Genomic DNA, 14,317 nt, shown 5'->3' with positions numbered 1-14,317 from the left:
ACTGAATTAGATTTGAACAAATTAAATCCAAAAGTACATATCAATTTCACTTAATAGATGGCTCTAGTCAAAATTTAAGGTCACTAGATCAAAGTGTCTGTTTTATAAAACAGACACTTTGATCTAGTGACCTTATCAAAATTTCTCACCATTTAGTGACATTTTGACAATATGACAGTTGTTTGACATTTCGCAGAAATTGAACGACCAATCACAGAGCCTTATTTTAAAATTGACGCCTACAGAAAAGTTTTTCGCATAATAAATATTCGAATGCCCACAGTAAACAATTAATATTTTTTGACGCTTTTTCTTTATTTTAGAGGTTTGTTTTTTAGTACAATTGAAAGAAGACATTTTAAAAGTTTTAAAACCTTATCTTTGCCCCAAGAAAAGATAACATTGTGTTAAAAATGTAGCTTGGTAATCTTTATGGCCACTGTTAAAAACGTACTGTATGTTATCTAATGTAATTTCAAAAGTTTAATAGGAAAACATATAATGAAATTTAATCTAATAAAACCTAAAGGAAAGCAAAAAAAAATGTAAAAATAATTAATAAAGTGAAGAATCCAAATAAAATTTAAACAATACTTTAAGACAGAATCTACAAAAAATAATTGCATTTTTGATTCTGAGAAGCTCTTAAAGATTTCTATCGATAACTAGAGTCTTTTAAAATTCTCAAAGAATTGATAAAGTTCCTGGAAACTCTCAGAGATCCTCAAAGATAATTCTAGCAGGCAACACATTATACACGCTTGTTGCACATCAAAAATTAAACCAAAAAGACACTTTTGGTAGGCAACCAGCAACGGAAACTTCTTCGGAAATCCCCCTGATTATCATTATTACTTAAATGTCGCAAAAAAGTAAATGAGCGCAACCTTGGCTAATCTAGTAGTCAAAAACACTCATTTAGATAAAAGTATTTTAATTTTATACTTCCTTATCCTTCATGTTAATTACTTAGCAGAACCTCTAATTAAATTCGTGGTTACACAGGTAAGTGGGGAAAAACATCATTAATTTGAAACAAACACCAACATACGTGGCGTGAAAGTGCCAGTACGCCCACCCGATTTCATCTCTCGTGATTTGTTATGTTACGGCAGTTATCTTATCAAGATTTCACAAATCTTGGCGATAGAAGAATGTCGTGATTTTCATACAGTTCCTCCAAAATGATCCAAACAGTAAGTTTCTGCTTGAGGCCTAAATTTCTTTAAATTGGTTGTTTCCAGATCGAAAAAGAAGACTTGAAAGTTAAAAATCATAACAAATACATACGTTGGGGAATCGGAGGGACTGTCTTGGCAGCAATTTACGCTTATTTTGCCTGGGCTACATGGTACTACATCGCCAAAACAGGTACTTTCGTTACTCCTTCCTTCCGTGTTTAACTAGGGACTTTTAGACGAAGTTTTTGGTGACACGACATGCACTGGCTACGGATTTTTGGTGATAGTTTTCGCTTTTATCAACATCGGGGTTTGTTACTCCCTGGTACTAAAAAAATACGTGCTGCCAACTTTCAGCAGAACTATATGGACGCCTTTTAGTACCATCTTCAAAAAACTTCCGTAAGTTGGTACCAATGACTCCACAATTCGTAAATGAGGTTTTACAGGTATGGAAAACTAATTGTCTTGGGGTTGATCCTATGCGGGATCATCGCGTTTATTGTTTATGACTCCAGAGACGATTATTTCCGGTTGATGCCGTTGGTAGGACTGGCGATTTATTTAAGTGTGGGCTTCCTGTTGTCGCCGTACAAAAAACAGGTAATTTTGCGAGATAAACACGTGAAGTGGCCTTAGTAACACGTGGAAATCCTTCGAAACATGTGAATAATCGTGACATTCAATTTTTTTATGACATAATGCTGCTTTATCTCAATTGTATGTGGTTTTTTAAGTGCGGGAAATCGCTTTGTTGTAAATTGCGTGACGCGAGCACGTAAACACGTAATTATATTTTTATATTAATTTAATTTCGCAGGCGCCAAATTCAAAATGCGGTTCTGTGATTGGTCGTTCAAGACAAAAATGAACTGTCACATTTGTCAAATGTCACCAAATTGTGTGAATTGGACCGTTGCTTGTGGAGCCATCTATTAATCAAAATTCACATGTTTCCATGACAGGTTTCTAACTTATCTCTTTCAAATCCTGCTAATTTTTAAAATTGCTTCTTTATAAATCGGTAAATTCTCTGCAGCAAAAATGACGTATAGAATGTAAGCAGTCACCTTTATCGGTCATTTCTTATTTGATATTTTCTTATCAAACTTGCCAACAACTTTATTTTATTGTCTCTGATTCTGATATTAAAAATTTATATCTTATTGATGCCAATCTTATCGTGTTTTCTATTCATTGAAGTATTTTTATCGTAAATTGGCAATACTGTTATCTCTGACATGAAGAATTTATGTACTGAAGGTTTAAAGTAACTGTCAAGTTGAGAAATATCCACATAATTGATAACTATTTAATCAATTATTATACCTGTGTTAATCTTTTAATTGAAAACAATACCAAATATAACCAGTTTGGATTTGTTCAATGGAATTGTGTTAAAATAACCAAACAATTACGATTCTAATATTTGGTGAATTTAAAGCTCAAAGTTGGCAATACTTTTATTTTAAGTACACATTGTTCAATTTTAGTTAGGAACTTTTGTGAATTTGGGAATATTTTTGGTTTTGGTATTTTGAAAATGCCGCCAAAAGCTTTGACAGTCGCGGTGAAATTACGAATTGACAAAGTTAATTGAGTTTCATGCCACGCTGGTACTTCAAATATGTATGATATTTCAATTTACGAACACGTCAAAAATGACAGTAGTTTTTTAAAATGTCAAAAAATGACTTGATTCATGATGTCTGTCACTTTTGGCAAAGTTGTTTGAGATTCATAGCACTCTAGTTTTTCAAATTGAGTATTTTAATTTACAAACTCGTCAAAAATGACAGTAGTTTTTCAAAATGTCAAAAAAGTGACGTTTTTTATGATTTATGATTTCTGTGACGTATTTTATGATTTCTGTCACTTCAGACAAAGTCAATTGAGTTTGTGGCACTCTAGTTCTTTAAATATCATTATTTTAATTTACAAACACATCAAAGATAGTAGTAGACAGTAGTTTTCCTAAATGTCAAAGTAATGACGTATTTTATGATTTCTGCCACTTTTGACAAAGATGATTGGGTTTGATGGCACGCTGGTACTTTGAATTTTACTATTTTAAATTACCAACATGTCAAAAATGACAGTAGATTTTCAAAATGTCAAAATAGTGACGTACTTTATGGTTTTCCACTTTTGACAAAGTTGATTGAATTTCATGACAATTTAGTACTTTAAGTATAATTATAATTACGTCAAAAATGACAATAGTTTTTCAAAGTGTCAAAAAATGACGTATTTTATGATTTTTGTCACTTTTGACAAGGTTAATTGAGTTCTTGGCACTGTATATGATTATTTCAATTTACAAAAACGTTAAAAATGTCAGTAGTTTTTCAAAATGTCAAAATAGTGACGTATTTTATGATTTCTGCCACTTTTGACGAAGTTGATTGAGTTTCATGACAATTTGGTACTTTAAGTATGATTATTTCAGTTTACAAACACTCAAAAAAGACAGTAGTTTTTCAAAATGTCAAAGTAGTGAAGTATTTTTTGATTTCTGCCACTTTTGACGAAGTTGATTGAGTTTCATGACAATTTGGTACTTTGAGAATGACTAGTTCAGTTTACAAACACGTCAAAAATGACAATAGTTTTTCAAAATGTCAAAAAATGACGTATTTTATGATTTCTGTCACTTTTGACAAGGTTAATTGAGTTCATGGCACTGTATATGATTATTTCAATTTACAAAAACGTCAAAAATGACAGTAGTTTTTCAAAATGTCAAAGTAGTGACGTATTTTTTGATTTCTGCCACTTTTGACGAAGTTGATTGAGTTTCATGACAATTTGGTACTTTGAGTATGACTAGTTCAGTTTACAAACACGTCAAAAATGACAATAGTTTTTCAAAATGTCAAAAAATGACGTATTTTATGATTTCTGTCACTTTTGACAAGGTTAATTGAGTTCATGGCACTGTATATGATTATTTCAATTTACAAAAACGTCAAAAATGACAGTAGTTTTTCAAAACGTCAAAGTAGTGACGTATTTTTTTATTTCTGCCACTTTTGACGAAGTTGATTGAGTTTCATGACAATTTGGTACTTTGAGTATGACTAGCTCAGTTTACAAACACGTCAAAAATGACAATAGTTTTTCAAAATGTCAAAAAATGACGTATTTTATGATTTCTGTCACTTTTGACAAGGTTAATTGAGTTCATGGCACTGTATATGATTATTTCAATTTACAAAAACGTCAAAAATGACAGTAGTTTTTCAAAACGTCAAAGTAGTGACGTATTTTTTTATTTCTGCCACTTTTGACGAAGTTGATTGAGTTTCATGACAATTTGGTACTTTGAGTATGACTAGCTCAGTTTACAAACACGTCAAAAATGACAATAGTTTTTCAAAATGTCAAAAAATGACGTATTTTATGATTTCTGTCACTTTTGACAAGGTTAATTGAGTTCATGGCACTGTATATGATTATTTCAATTTACAAAAACGTCAAAAATGACAGTAGTTTTTCAAAACGTCAAAGTAGTGACGTATTTTTTTATTTCTGCCACTTTTGACGAAGTTGATTGAGTTTCATGACAATTTGGTACTTTAAGTATGGTTATTTTAGTTTACAAACACGTCAAAAATGACCATAGTTTTTCAAAATGTCAAAAAATGAAGTATTCTATGATTTCTGTCACGTTTGACAAGGTTAATTGAGTTCATGGCACTGTATATGATTGTTTCAATTTACAAAAACGTCAAAAATGACAGTAGTTTTTCAAAATGTCAAAATAGTGACGTATTTTTTGATTTCTGCCACTTTTGACGAAGTTGATTGAGTTCATGGCACTGTATATGATTATTTCAATTTACAAACACTTAAAAAAAGCTAGTAGTTTTTCAATATGTTTAAAACTGTACTGCTTTGATAATTTCAGTTTTAAACAGGTCAAAGTGACAGAAATGCATAGACCACCCGCAGTTTTCACGCCCAAAATTTTACCATCCCGACTGTCCACCAAATCCCCTAAACTCTCAAATCAAAACTCACCAGATCCCGTGGGACACCGTTCTCTCTGGCCTGGTAGCCCAATTCATCCTGGGTCTTCTGTTAATCCGATGGGAAGTCGGCCGCAACATCTTCCAGTGCGTTGGAGATAAAGTAGACACCTTCCTCAACTACGGCGTCAACGCTTCCGCCTTTGTCTACAGCGACACCCTCGTCCTCGACATGAAAGTTTTCGCTTTCAACGTAAAAACTCACTGTGCTACCAACCCACAAAAAAACAACACTAAATTTTAGGCCCTCGCCGCCATCTTCCTCATGAGTTTCTTCATCAACATCCTTTATTACTTCGAAATAATGCAAAGCGTCGTTCTTAACATCGGCCTGCTTCTGCAGTGGCTGCTGGGAACCCCAATCTGTGAGAGTGTCAACAGTGCTGCCAATATCTTCTTCGGAATGGTGCGTAAACAAAATAAAAAAAATATAACTAAGACAGTGGTTATAGAGCGAGTCGCCATTTTTGTTGAAGCCATATTTAGATCACATGACCGACTCGGAGATCCACTCGATTATGACGTCAGGGTTCGCGTCAGTGTCCGGTACGGTCCTGGCGGCGTATATTAGTTTTGGAGCCACCCCTGCCCATCTTATAACTTCCTGTGTCATGTCGGCACCCGCCGCTCTCTGTTACAGCAAACTCATGTATCCGGAAGTCGAAGAAGTGGTCATCCTCCAAGAAAACGTGAAGAAAATGAAACTGTAACTGTACAAAACTAAAATCCCTAGAAGTTACTAACGTCATTTTAGGGAGTTCGAGTCGGTGCTGGACGCGGGGATTAAGGGGGCCCAAGAGGCGTCCCAAATAGTCCTAGGGATCATCTCCAACTTAATCTCTTTTATTGCAACAGTGTACTTTATTAACGGGGTGCTGTCATGGATGGGGACTTTAGTTGGTACCACTGCTCGATAATAATCACCAGAATCCTGAGTTTTTCCCCTAGGTTACACCGACGAGTCGGAATTATGGTCGCTTGAGGCAATTCTGGGGAAGGTTTTCATCCCTTTGACTTACACCATGGGCGTCTCATGGGACGAAAGCGAAAAAGTCGCGCAACTCATCGGGATCAAAACCGTCGTGAATGAGTTTGTCGCTTTCGAACACATGAAAGAAATGTTGGACGATGGGATTCTATCGGTGAGTCTCATGGGTTTTTAATTTAACCCAATCATGGTACTTTTTAGGAACGAAGCAAAGTCATAGCGACTTATTCCATCTGTGGGTTTGCAAATCCGGGATCTGCAGGCATGATGTTGTCAACCCTGGGCGCCTTCATGCCTACCAAAAAGGGGAATTGCAGTAAGCTCGTTTTTAGGGCTTTTATTGGGGGGTCGTTCGTTTGTTTTATGACTGCGTGCATCGCCGCCTTGTTGACGCCACAGTGAAGGGGTTAGAGAAGTTTTGTACATATTTTGTAATAAAAACGTTTTGTTTTATTTGACGCGTCTTTTCTGTCAGAATCCACAGGGTTGCCAACCCATTTGAAAAAATTAGAAAAAACGAAAATCAACTTTCCGAATCTTTGATCGGCCGTAACTGAGTTATTTCTTGACGGATCTGAATTTAAATTTCAGATTTGGAATCCGCGAAAAATTCTGCGTATATTGATGTATAATAACTCAAGTTTACTCCAAAAAAAGCGAGAAATCGATATCAGAAGTTTGGCCATAGCTTTAGTCATAAATTTTTGCGAAAATTTGCAAATTTCGTTTGTGGAAAAATCAATGAACTGTTTCTTATGTAAAAAATTGCGAGAAAAACTATGGCGCAAACCGCATCTCAATATCTGAAATAGTTTCTGAGATATCGAGCATGAATTGTTTCGAACCTTCGAAAATTTGACCCTCTGGCGACAACCCAAAATTTCAAACGGCCATAACTCGGTAATTTATTGACAAATATTAAAAAATTATCATGTTTTTGGATTCAGCGTGAAATTCTGCGTAAAATGAGACCCATATTCGTTGAGTTTGCTTAATAAATAAGCGAGGTATTGGCCAAAAACTGTTTTGAAAACATCATTTTAGGGTGATTTTCAATCAATGTTTTCAAAATGAAAATGACGTTTAATAGCATTGAATTATATATCAGTCGAAAGAGGAGATTAAAATCTATCTACTGGCCAAATTTGAGATCAATCGGACAAATAGTTTACGAGTTATGGCCAAAAATTCAAAAAATTGAAAAATTTTCATCGTTTGAGTCGCAATTTTTTTTCGCGAAAAATCGACTATCGAATTTTGGGCTTTTGAGAACATTTTCTAACGTAAAATGAGCCGAGAAAAACGATGGCGCAAACCGCATCTCAATATCTCTAATAGTTTTCGAGATATTTTACTTTAAAAATTAGGAAAAATTAAGAAAAACGAAAATCAACTTTCCGAATCTTTGATCGGCCATAACTCAGTTATTTGTTGTCGGATCTATATTTAAATGCCAGATTTGGAATCTGCGAAAAATTCTGCGTACACTGATGTATAATAACTCAAGTTTACTCTCAAAAATAAGCGAGAAATCGATATCAGAAATTTGGCATAGTTTTAGCCATGAATTTTCGCGAAAAATTGCAACTTTCGATTTTTGGAAAATCTAAATACTATTTCTTATGTAAAAAATCGCAAGAAAAACGATGGCACAAACCGCATCTCAATATCTCTAATAGTTTCTAAAATATTGAGCACGAATTGTTTCGAACCTTCAAAAATTTGGCGCTCTGGCGACAACCCAAAATTTCAGAAGGCCATAACTCGGTTATCTATTGACAAATATTAAAAAATTATCATGTTTTTGGATTCAGCGTGAAATTCTGCGTAAAATGAGACCTAAATTTGTTGAGTTTGCTTAATAAATAAACGAGGTATCGGCCAAAAACTGTTTTGAAAACATCATTTTAGGGTGATTTTCAGTCAATGTTTTCAAAATGAAAATGACGTTTAATAGCATTGAATTATACATCAGTCGAAAGAGGAGCTCAAAATCTATCTACTGGCCAAATTTGAGATCTATAGGACAAACAGTTTGCGAGTTGTGGCCAAAAATAAAAAAAATGAAAAATTTTCATCGTTTGAGTCGCAATTTTTTTTCGCGAAAAATCGATTATCGAATTTTGGGCTTTCGAGAACATTTTCTAACGTAAAATGAGCCGAGAAAAACGATAGCGCAAACCGCTTCTCAATATCTCTAATAGTTTCCGAGATATTTAACTTTGAAAATTGGGAAAAATGAGAAAAAATGAAAATCAACTATCCGAAACTTTGATCTGCCATAACTCAGTTATTTGTTGTCGGATCTGAATTTAAATCCTAGATTTGGAATCTGCGGAAAATTCTGCATAAACTTGGCCATAGTTTTAGTTATGACTTTTTGCAAAAATTTGCAAATTTCGACTGTAGAAAAATCAAAGAACCGTTTCTTATGTAAAAAATTGCGAGAAAAACGATGGCGCAATCCGCATCTCAATATCTGAAATAGTTTCTGAGATATCGAGCATGAACTGTTTCGAACCTTCGAAAATTTAGCCCTCTGGCGAAAACCCAAAATTTCAAACGGCCATAACTTGGTTATTTGTTGACAAAAATTAAAAAAATATTATGTTTTTGAATTCAGCGTAAAATTCTGCGTAAAATGAGACTCAAATTCGTTGAGTTTGCTTAAGAAATAAACGAGGTATTGGCCAAAAACTGTTTTGAAAACATCATTTTAGGCTGATTTCAATCAATGTTTTCAAAATGAAAATGACGTTTAATAGCATTGAATTTACATCAGCCGAAAGAGGAGCTCAAAATCTATCTACTGGCCAAATTTGAGATCTATAGGACAAACAGTTTGCGAGTTATGGCCAAAAATAAAAAAAATGAAAAATTTTCATCGTTTGAGTCGCAATTTTTTTTCGCGAAAAATCGACTATCGAATTTTGGGCTTTTGTGAACATTTTCTAACGTAAAATGAGCCGAGAAAAACGATGGCGCAAACCGCATCTCAATATCTCTAATAGTTTCCGAGATATTTAACTTTGAAAATTAGAAAAAATTAAGAAAAACGAAAATCAACTTTCCGAATCTTTGATCGGCCATAACTCAGTTATTTGTTGTCGAATCTAAATTTAAATCCCAGATTTGGAATCTGCGAAAAATTCTGCGTACATTGATGTATAATAACTCATGTTTACTCTTAAAAATTAGCGAGAAATCGATATCAGAAATTTGGCATAGTTTTAGCCATGAATTTTCGCGAAAAATTGCAACTTTCGATTTTTGGAAAATCTAAATACTATTTCTTATGTAAAAAATCGCAAGAAAAACGATGGCACAAACCGCATCTCAATATCTCTAATAGTTTCTAAAATATTGAGCACGAATTGTTTCGAACCTTCAAAAATTTGGCGCTCTGGCGACAACCCAAAATTTCAAAAGGCCATAACTCGGTTATCTATTGACAAATATTAAAAAATTATCATGTTTTTGGATTCAGCGTGAAATTCTGCGTGAAATGAGACCTAAATTTGTTGAGTTTGCTTAATAAATAAACGAGGTATCGGCCAAAAACTGTTTTGAAAACATCATTTTAGGGTGATTTTCAATCAATGTTTTCAACATGAAAATGACGTTTAATAGCATCGAATTATACATCAGTCGAAAGAGGAGCTCAAAATCTATCTACGGGCTAAATTTGAGATCTATAGGACAAATAGTTTACAAGCTATGGCCAAAAATAAAAAAAATGAAAAATTTTCATCGTTTGAGTCGTAATTTTTTTTCGCGAAAAATCGACTATCGAAATTTGGGCTTTTGAGAACATTTTCTAACGTAAAATGAGCCAAGGAAAAGAATGGCGCAAACCGCATCTCAATATCTCAAATAGTTTCCGAGATATTTAACTTTGAAAATTGCGAAAAATGAGAAAAAATGAAAATCAACTATCCGAAAGTTTGATCTGCCATAACTCAGTTATTTGTTGTCGGATCTGAATTTAAATCCTAGATTTGGAATCTGCGAAAAATTCTGCATAAACTGATGTATAATAACTTAAGTTTACTCTAAAAAATAAGCGAGATATCCATATCAGAAGTTTGGCCATAGTTTTAGTTATAAATTTTTGCAAAAATTTGCAAATTTCGACTGTAGAAAAATCAAAGAACTGTTTCTTATGTAAAAAATTGCGGGAAAAACGATGGCGCAATCCGCATCTCAATATCTGAAACAGTTTCTGAGATATCGAGCATGAACTGTTTCGAACCTTCGAAAAATTAGCCCTCTGGCGAAAACCCAAAATTTCAAACGGCCATAACTTGGTTATTTGTTGACAAAAATTAAAAAAATATTATGTTTTTGAATTCAGCGTAAAATTCTGCGTAAAATGAGACCCAAATTCCTTGAGTTTGCTTAAGAAATAAACGAGGTATTGGCCAAAAACTGTTTTGAAAACATCATTTTAGGGTGATTTTCAATCAATGTTTTCAAAATGGAAACGACGTTTAATAGCATTGAATTATACATCAGTCGAAAGAGGAGCTCAAAATCTATCTACTGGCCAAATTTGAGATCTATAGGACAAACAGTTTGGGAGTTATGGCCAAAAATAAAAAAAATTAAAAATTTTCATCGTTTGAGTCGCAATTTTTTTTCGCGAAAAATCGACTATCGAAATTTGGGCTTTTGAGAACATTTTCTAACGTAAAATGAGCCGAGAAAAAGAATGGCGCGAACCGCATCTCAATATCTCAAATAGTTTCCGAGATATTTAACTTTGAAAATTGGGAAAAATGAGAAAAAATGAAAATCAACTTTCCGAAACTTTGATCGGCCATACTTCAGTTATTTGTTGTCGGATCTGAATTTAAATCCCAGATTTGGAATCTGCGAAAAATTCTGCATAAACTGATGTATAATAACTCAAGTTTACTCTAAAAAATAAGCGAGAAATCAATATCGGAAGTTTGGCATAGTTTTATTTAAAATTTTCGCGAAAAACTGCAACTTTTGACTTTTGGAAAAACTAAGAACTATTTTGCATGTAAAAATCGCGAGAAAAACGATGGTGCAAACCGCATTTTATTATCTGTAATGGTTTCAGAGCTGCCAACTTTTTGTCTTCAATCTTAACAGGATTACCAACTTATTTTGCGTTTTAAAACTCCTTACTTAAACTCTACAGATTAAAGTAATAAATTATCGTCTAATCTAAAACCTTCGACTTCAATTAAGACAACATTTTCTCAGTTTCTAATTTTCCACGAAATGAGTACCAACTTAACACAAGATGTCCCTAAGGTGAGTTTTTCCGTGGAAACTTTCCCCCCAAAAATTTCAATTTTCTAGTTCCAAACCGAATCAGAACCTCAACAAGATAAGACTAAAAAAGCGAACTACACAAAATGGGCGATTGCGTGGGCTACAGTAGCCGCCATTTGGGCCCATTTTAGTTGGGCTACGTGGTACTACATCGAGAAAACCGGTACTGTCTCCTACTTTTTTTCATTCCTTAATTTAATCTTTCTAGTGGAGGATTTTGGTGACACCACATGCACCGGCTATGGCTTCCTGGTGATACTTTTCGCCTTCATCAACTTTGGGGTTTTTTACTCTTTGGTTCTGAAGAAATACGTGTTACCAACTGTCTATAAGTACACGTGGAGACCTGTCAGCACTGTCATCAACAAAATACCGTGAGGTAGTACCAACTGTGGGAAAAAAAATCAACTAATGTTTCTAGATACGGGAAGACTATTTTTTTGGGGTTAATCCTGATTGGAATTCTTATTTTTTTGATTTGTGACTCGAGCGACTGGTGGAGGTTGATGCCTTTAGTAGGACTCGTTATTTATATCGCAATTGGGTTCTTATTATCGCCGTATAAAAGACAGGTAATTCCGTTTATGACAGGTAATAAATTTATCAAAATAATTGAGGTGATTGCGTAACACCGCCTTGTTGATAATTAAAATGTAGGGACTTTTGTGCCACCAAAAACCCTAAACTTTCAAACCAAAACTCCCTAGATTCCGTGGAACACCGTCCTCTCCGGCCTAGTCGCCCAATTCATCTTAGGCCTTCTGTTAATTCGCTGGGACGTCGGCCGCAACATCTTCCAGTGCGTTGGTGATAAAGTAGACACCTTCCTCAACTACGCAGTCAACGCCTCCGCGTTCGTCTACACCGAAGAACTAGTCTTGACGAAACAAGTTTTCGCGTTTAACGTAAAACCCCCAACTCCACCAACACAACGAAACTAAATCCCCAGAATTATAGGCCTTAGCCGCCATCTTCCTCATGAGCTTCTTCATCAATATTCTCTACTACTACGAGATCATACAAGTCGTCATTCTAAATCTAGGGATATTTCTGCAGTGGCTGTTGGGAACACCGATCTGTGAGAGCGTCAACAGTGCTGCCAACATATTTCTAGGAATCGTACGTACCAATCTAAAGTAACGAAAACTCAAGTTTGATTGTAGAGCGAGTCGCCATTTTTAATTAAAGCCTACTTGGATCACATGACTGACTCAGAAATCCACTCGATTATGACAGCAGGGTTTGCTTCAGTGTCCGGTACGGTCCTGGCGGCGTACATTAATTTCGGAGCCAACCCTGCACATCTCATTACTTCTTGTGTCATGTCAGCACCCGCCGCGCTGTGTTACAGTAAACTCATGTACCCGGAAACGGAAGAAGTGGTGATCCACCGCGACAACATAAGAAAAATGAAACTGTAAACTGTTTAAACCGAAAGTAACTAGAAGTCACTAGATTTATTGTAGGGAATTTGAGTCGGTGCTGGATGCCGGGATCAAGGGGGCCCAAGAAGCCTCTCAAGTCGTCCTGGGGATCATCTCCAACTTGATTTCTTTTATTGCAGCGGTGTACTTCATCAACGGAGTGTTGTCATGGATGGGGACTTTAGTTGGTACCACTGTACGATAATAATCACCAGAAACCTGAGTTTTTCCCCTAGGTTACACGGACGCGTCGGAATTATGGACGCTTGAGGCAATCCTGGGCAAAGTTTTCATCCCATTGACGTACACCATGGGTGTAACATGGGAGGAAAGTGAACACGTGGGACAACTAATTGGGTTAAAGACCATCGTCAACGAGTTCGTGGCCTTTGAGCGCATGCAAGAGATGTTGAAGGAAAACCTCATTTCGGTGAGTTTTCATGGGTGTTTGATGGGTACCATGGTACTTTTTTAGGAAAGGAGTAAAGTCATAGCCACCTACTCCATCTGCGGGTTCGCTAATCCTGGGTCTGCGGGGATTTTATTATCCACCATGGGCGCATTCATGCCAACTAAGAAAAACAACGCCACTAGACTCGTTTTTAGGGCGTTTATCGGGGGGTCGTTCGTTTGTTTTATGACAGCGTGCGTGGCCGCCTTGTTGACGCCGTAATTAAACAACTATTACTATTATTATATATTTTTGTTACAAAAAAAAAACGAGTTTTGCGACGTTTCGATCACTTTTTCTCATCTTCGGTACATTCTGGTGGTGTTGCATTTGACTCGTCTTTTCTGTCAAAATCGACAGGGCTGCCAAACTATTTGACTCTCATCCCCTGTAGTCTGTGAGGTGTCACTTTTCTGTCAAATTAAACAGGGCTGCCAACCATTTTGACTCTTATCACCACTATAATCAGTCAAGTGTCACTTTCCTGTCAATCTCAACAGAGTTACCAACCTATTACTACTTAAACTTAATTAGTTATTATGGTTTAATGTAAAACCGTCGTCTTAAAATGACAGGAAATGAGTAGTTTCTAATTTTCCGCGTAATGAGTACCAACTTAACACAAAATGTCCCTAAAGTAAGTTTTTCCTAGAGTGAGGTGTCACTTTTCTGTCAAACTCAACAGGATTGTCAACCCTTTTGACTCTTATCTTCACTGAATTCGGTCAAGTGTCACTTTTCTGTCAATTTGAACAGGGTGAACAACCCATTTTGCGTATTAAAGACTCACTACCTAAACTCTACAAATTAAAGTCATAAATAATTATAATCTTATAGTTTGTACGGTGAGAGATTGAATGACAGAAAAGTCACTAAAACTACGCGATAAAAAGTGTACCAAACGCGCGAAATTTAAAATAACAAAATAACCCCAG

At 35.3% G+C, this 14,317-nt stretch overlaps 1 protein-coding gene across 1 annotated transcript; it reads left to right on the top strand.

Annotated features, from left to right (window-relative positions):
* The first annotated feature begins 1,184 nt into the window (after positions 1-1,184).
* LOC148177904 (uncharacterized) lies at positions 1,185-6,651 on the top strand. Its single transcript, XM_088033419.1, has 10 exons — positions 1,185-1,196; positions 1,245-1,371; positions 1,418-1,583; positions 1,631-1,784; positions 5,208-5,405; positions 5,457-5,618; positions 5,665-5,918; positions 5,967-6,112; positions 6,161-6,354; positions 6,402-6,651. Exons 1-10 carry the CDS (start codon positions 1,185-1,187, stop codon positions 6,600-6,602), a joined length of 1,614 nt encoding a protein of 537 aa, XP_087889545.1. The 3' UTR covers positions 6,603-6,651.
* Positions 6,652-14,317: the final 7,666 nt, after the last annotated feature.

Source organism: Gnatocerus cornutus, chromosome 3 (assembly GCF_029298725.1).
Source record: "Gnatocerus cornutus isolate USDA-ARS CGAHR chromosome 3, icGnaCorn1.1, whole genome shotgun sequence".
Classification (NCBI taxonomy): domain Eukaryota; kingdom Metazoa; phylum Arthropoda; class Insecta; order Coleoptera; family Tenebrionidae; genus Gnatocerus; species Gnatocerus cornutus.
This window is presented reverse-complemented; position numbering and strand designations above follow the sequence as displayed.

What these genes read in the sequence shown, in the direction of transcription:
- LOC148177904 (XM_088033419.1), top strand. An exon ending in ACCATCTTCAAAAAACTTCC is followed by an intron (nt 1,584 to 1,630) that starts GTAAGTTGGTAC and finishes GAGGTTTTACAG; the next exon opens with GTATGGAAAACTAATTGTCT. An exon ending in TGTCGCCGTACAAAAAACAG is followed by an intron (nt 1,785 to 5,207) that starts GTAATTTTGCGA and finishes AAAACTCACCAG; the next exon opens with ATCCCGTGGGACACCGTTCT.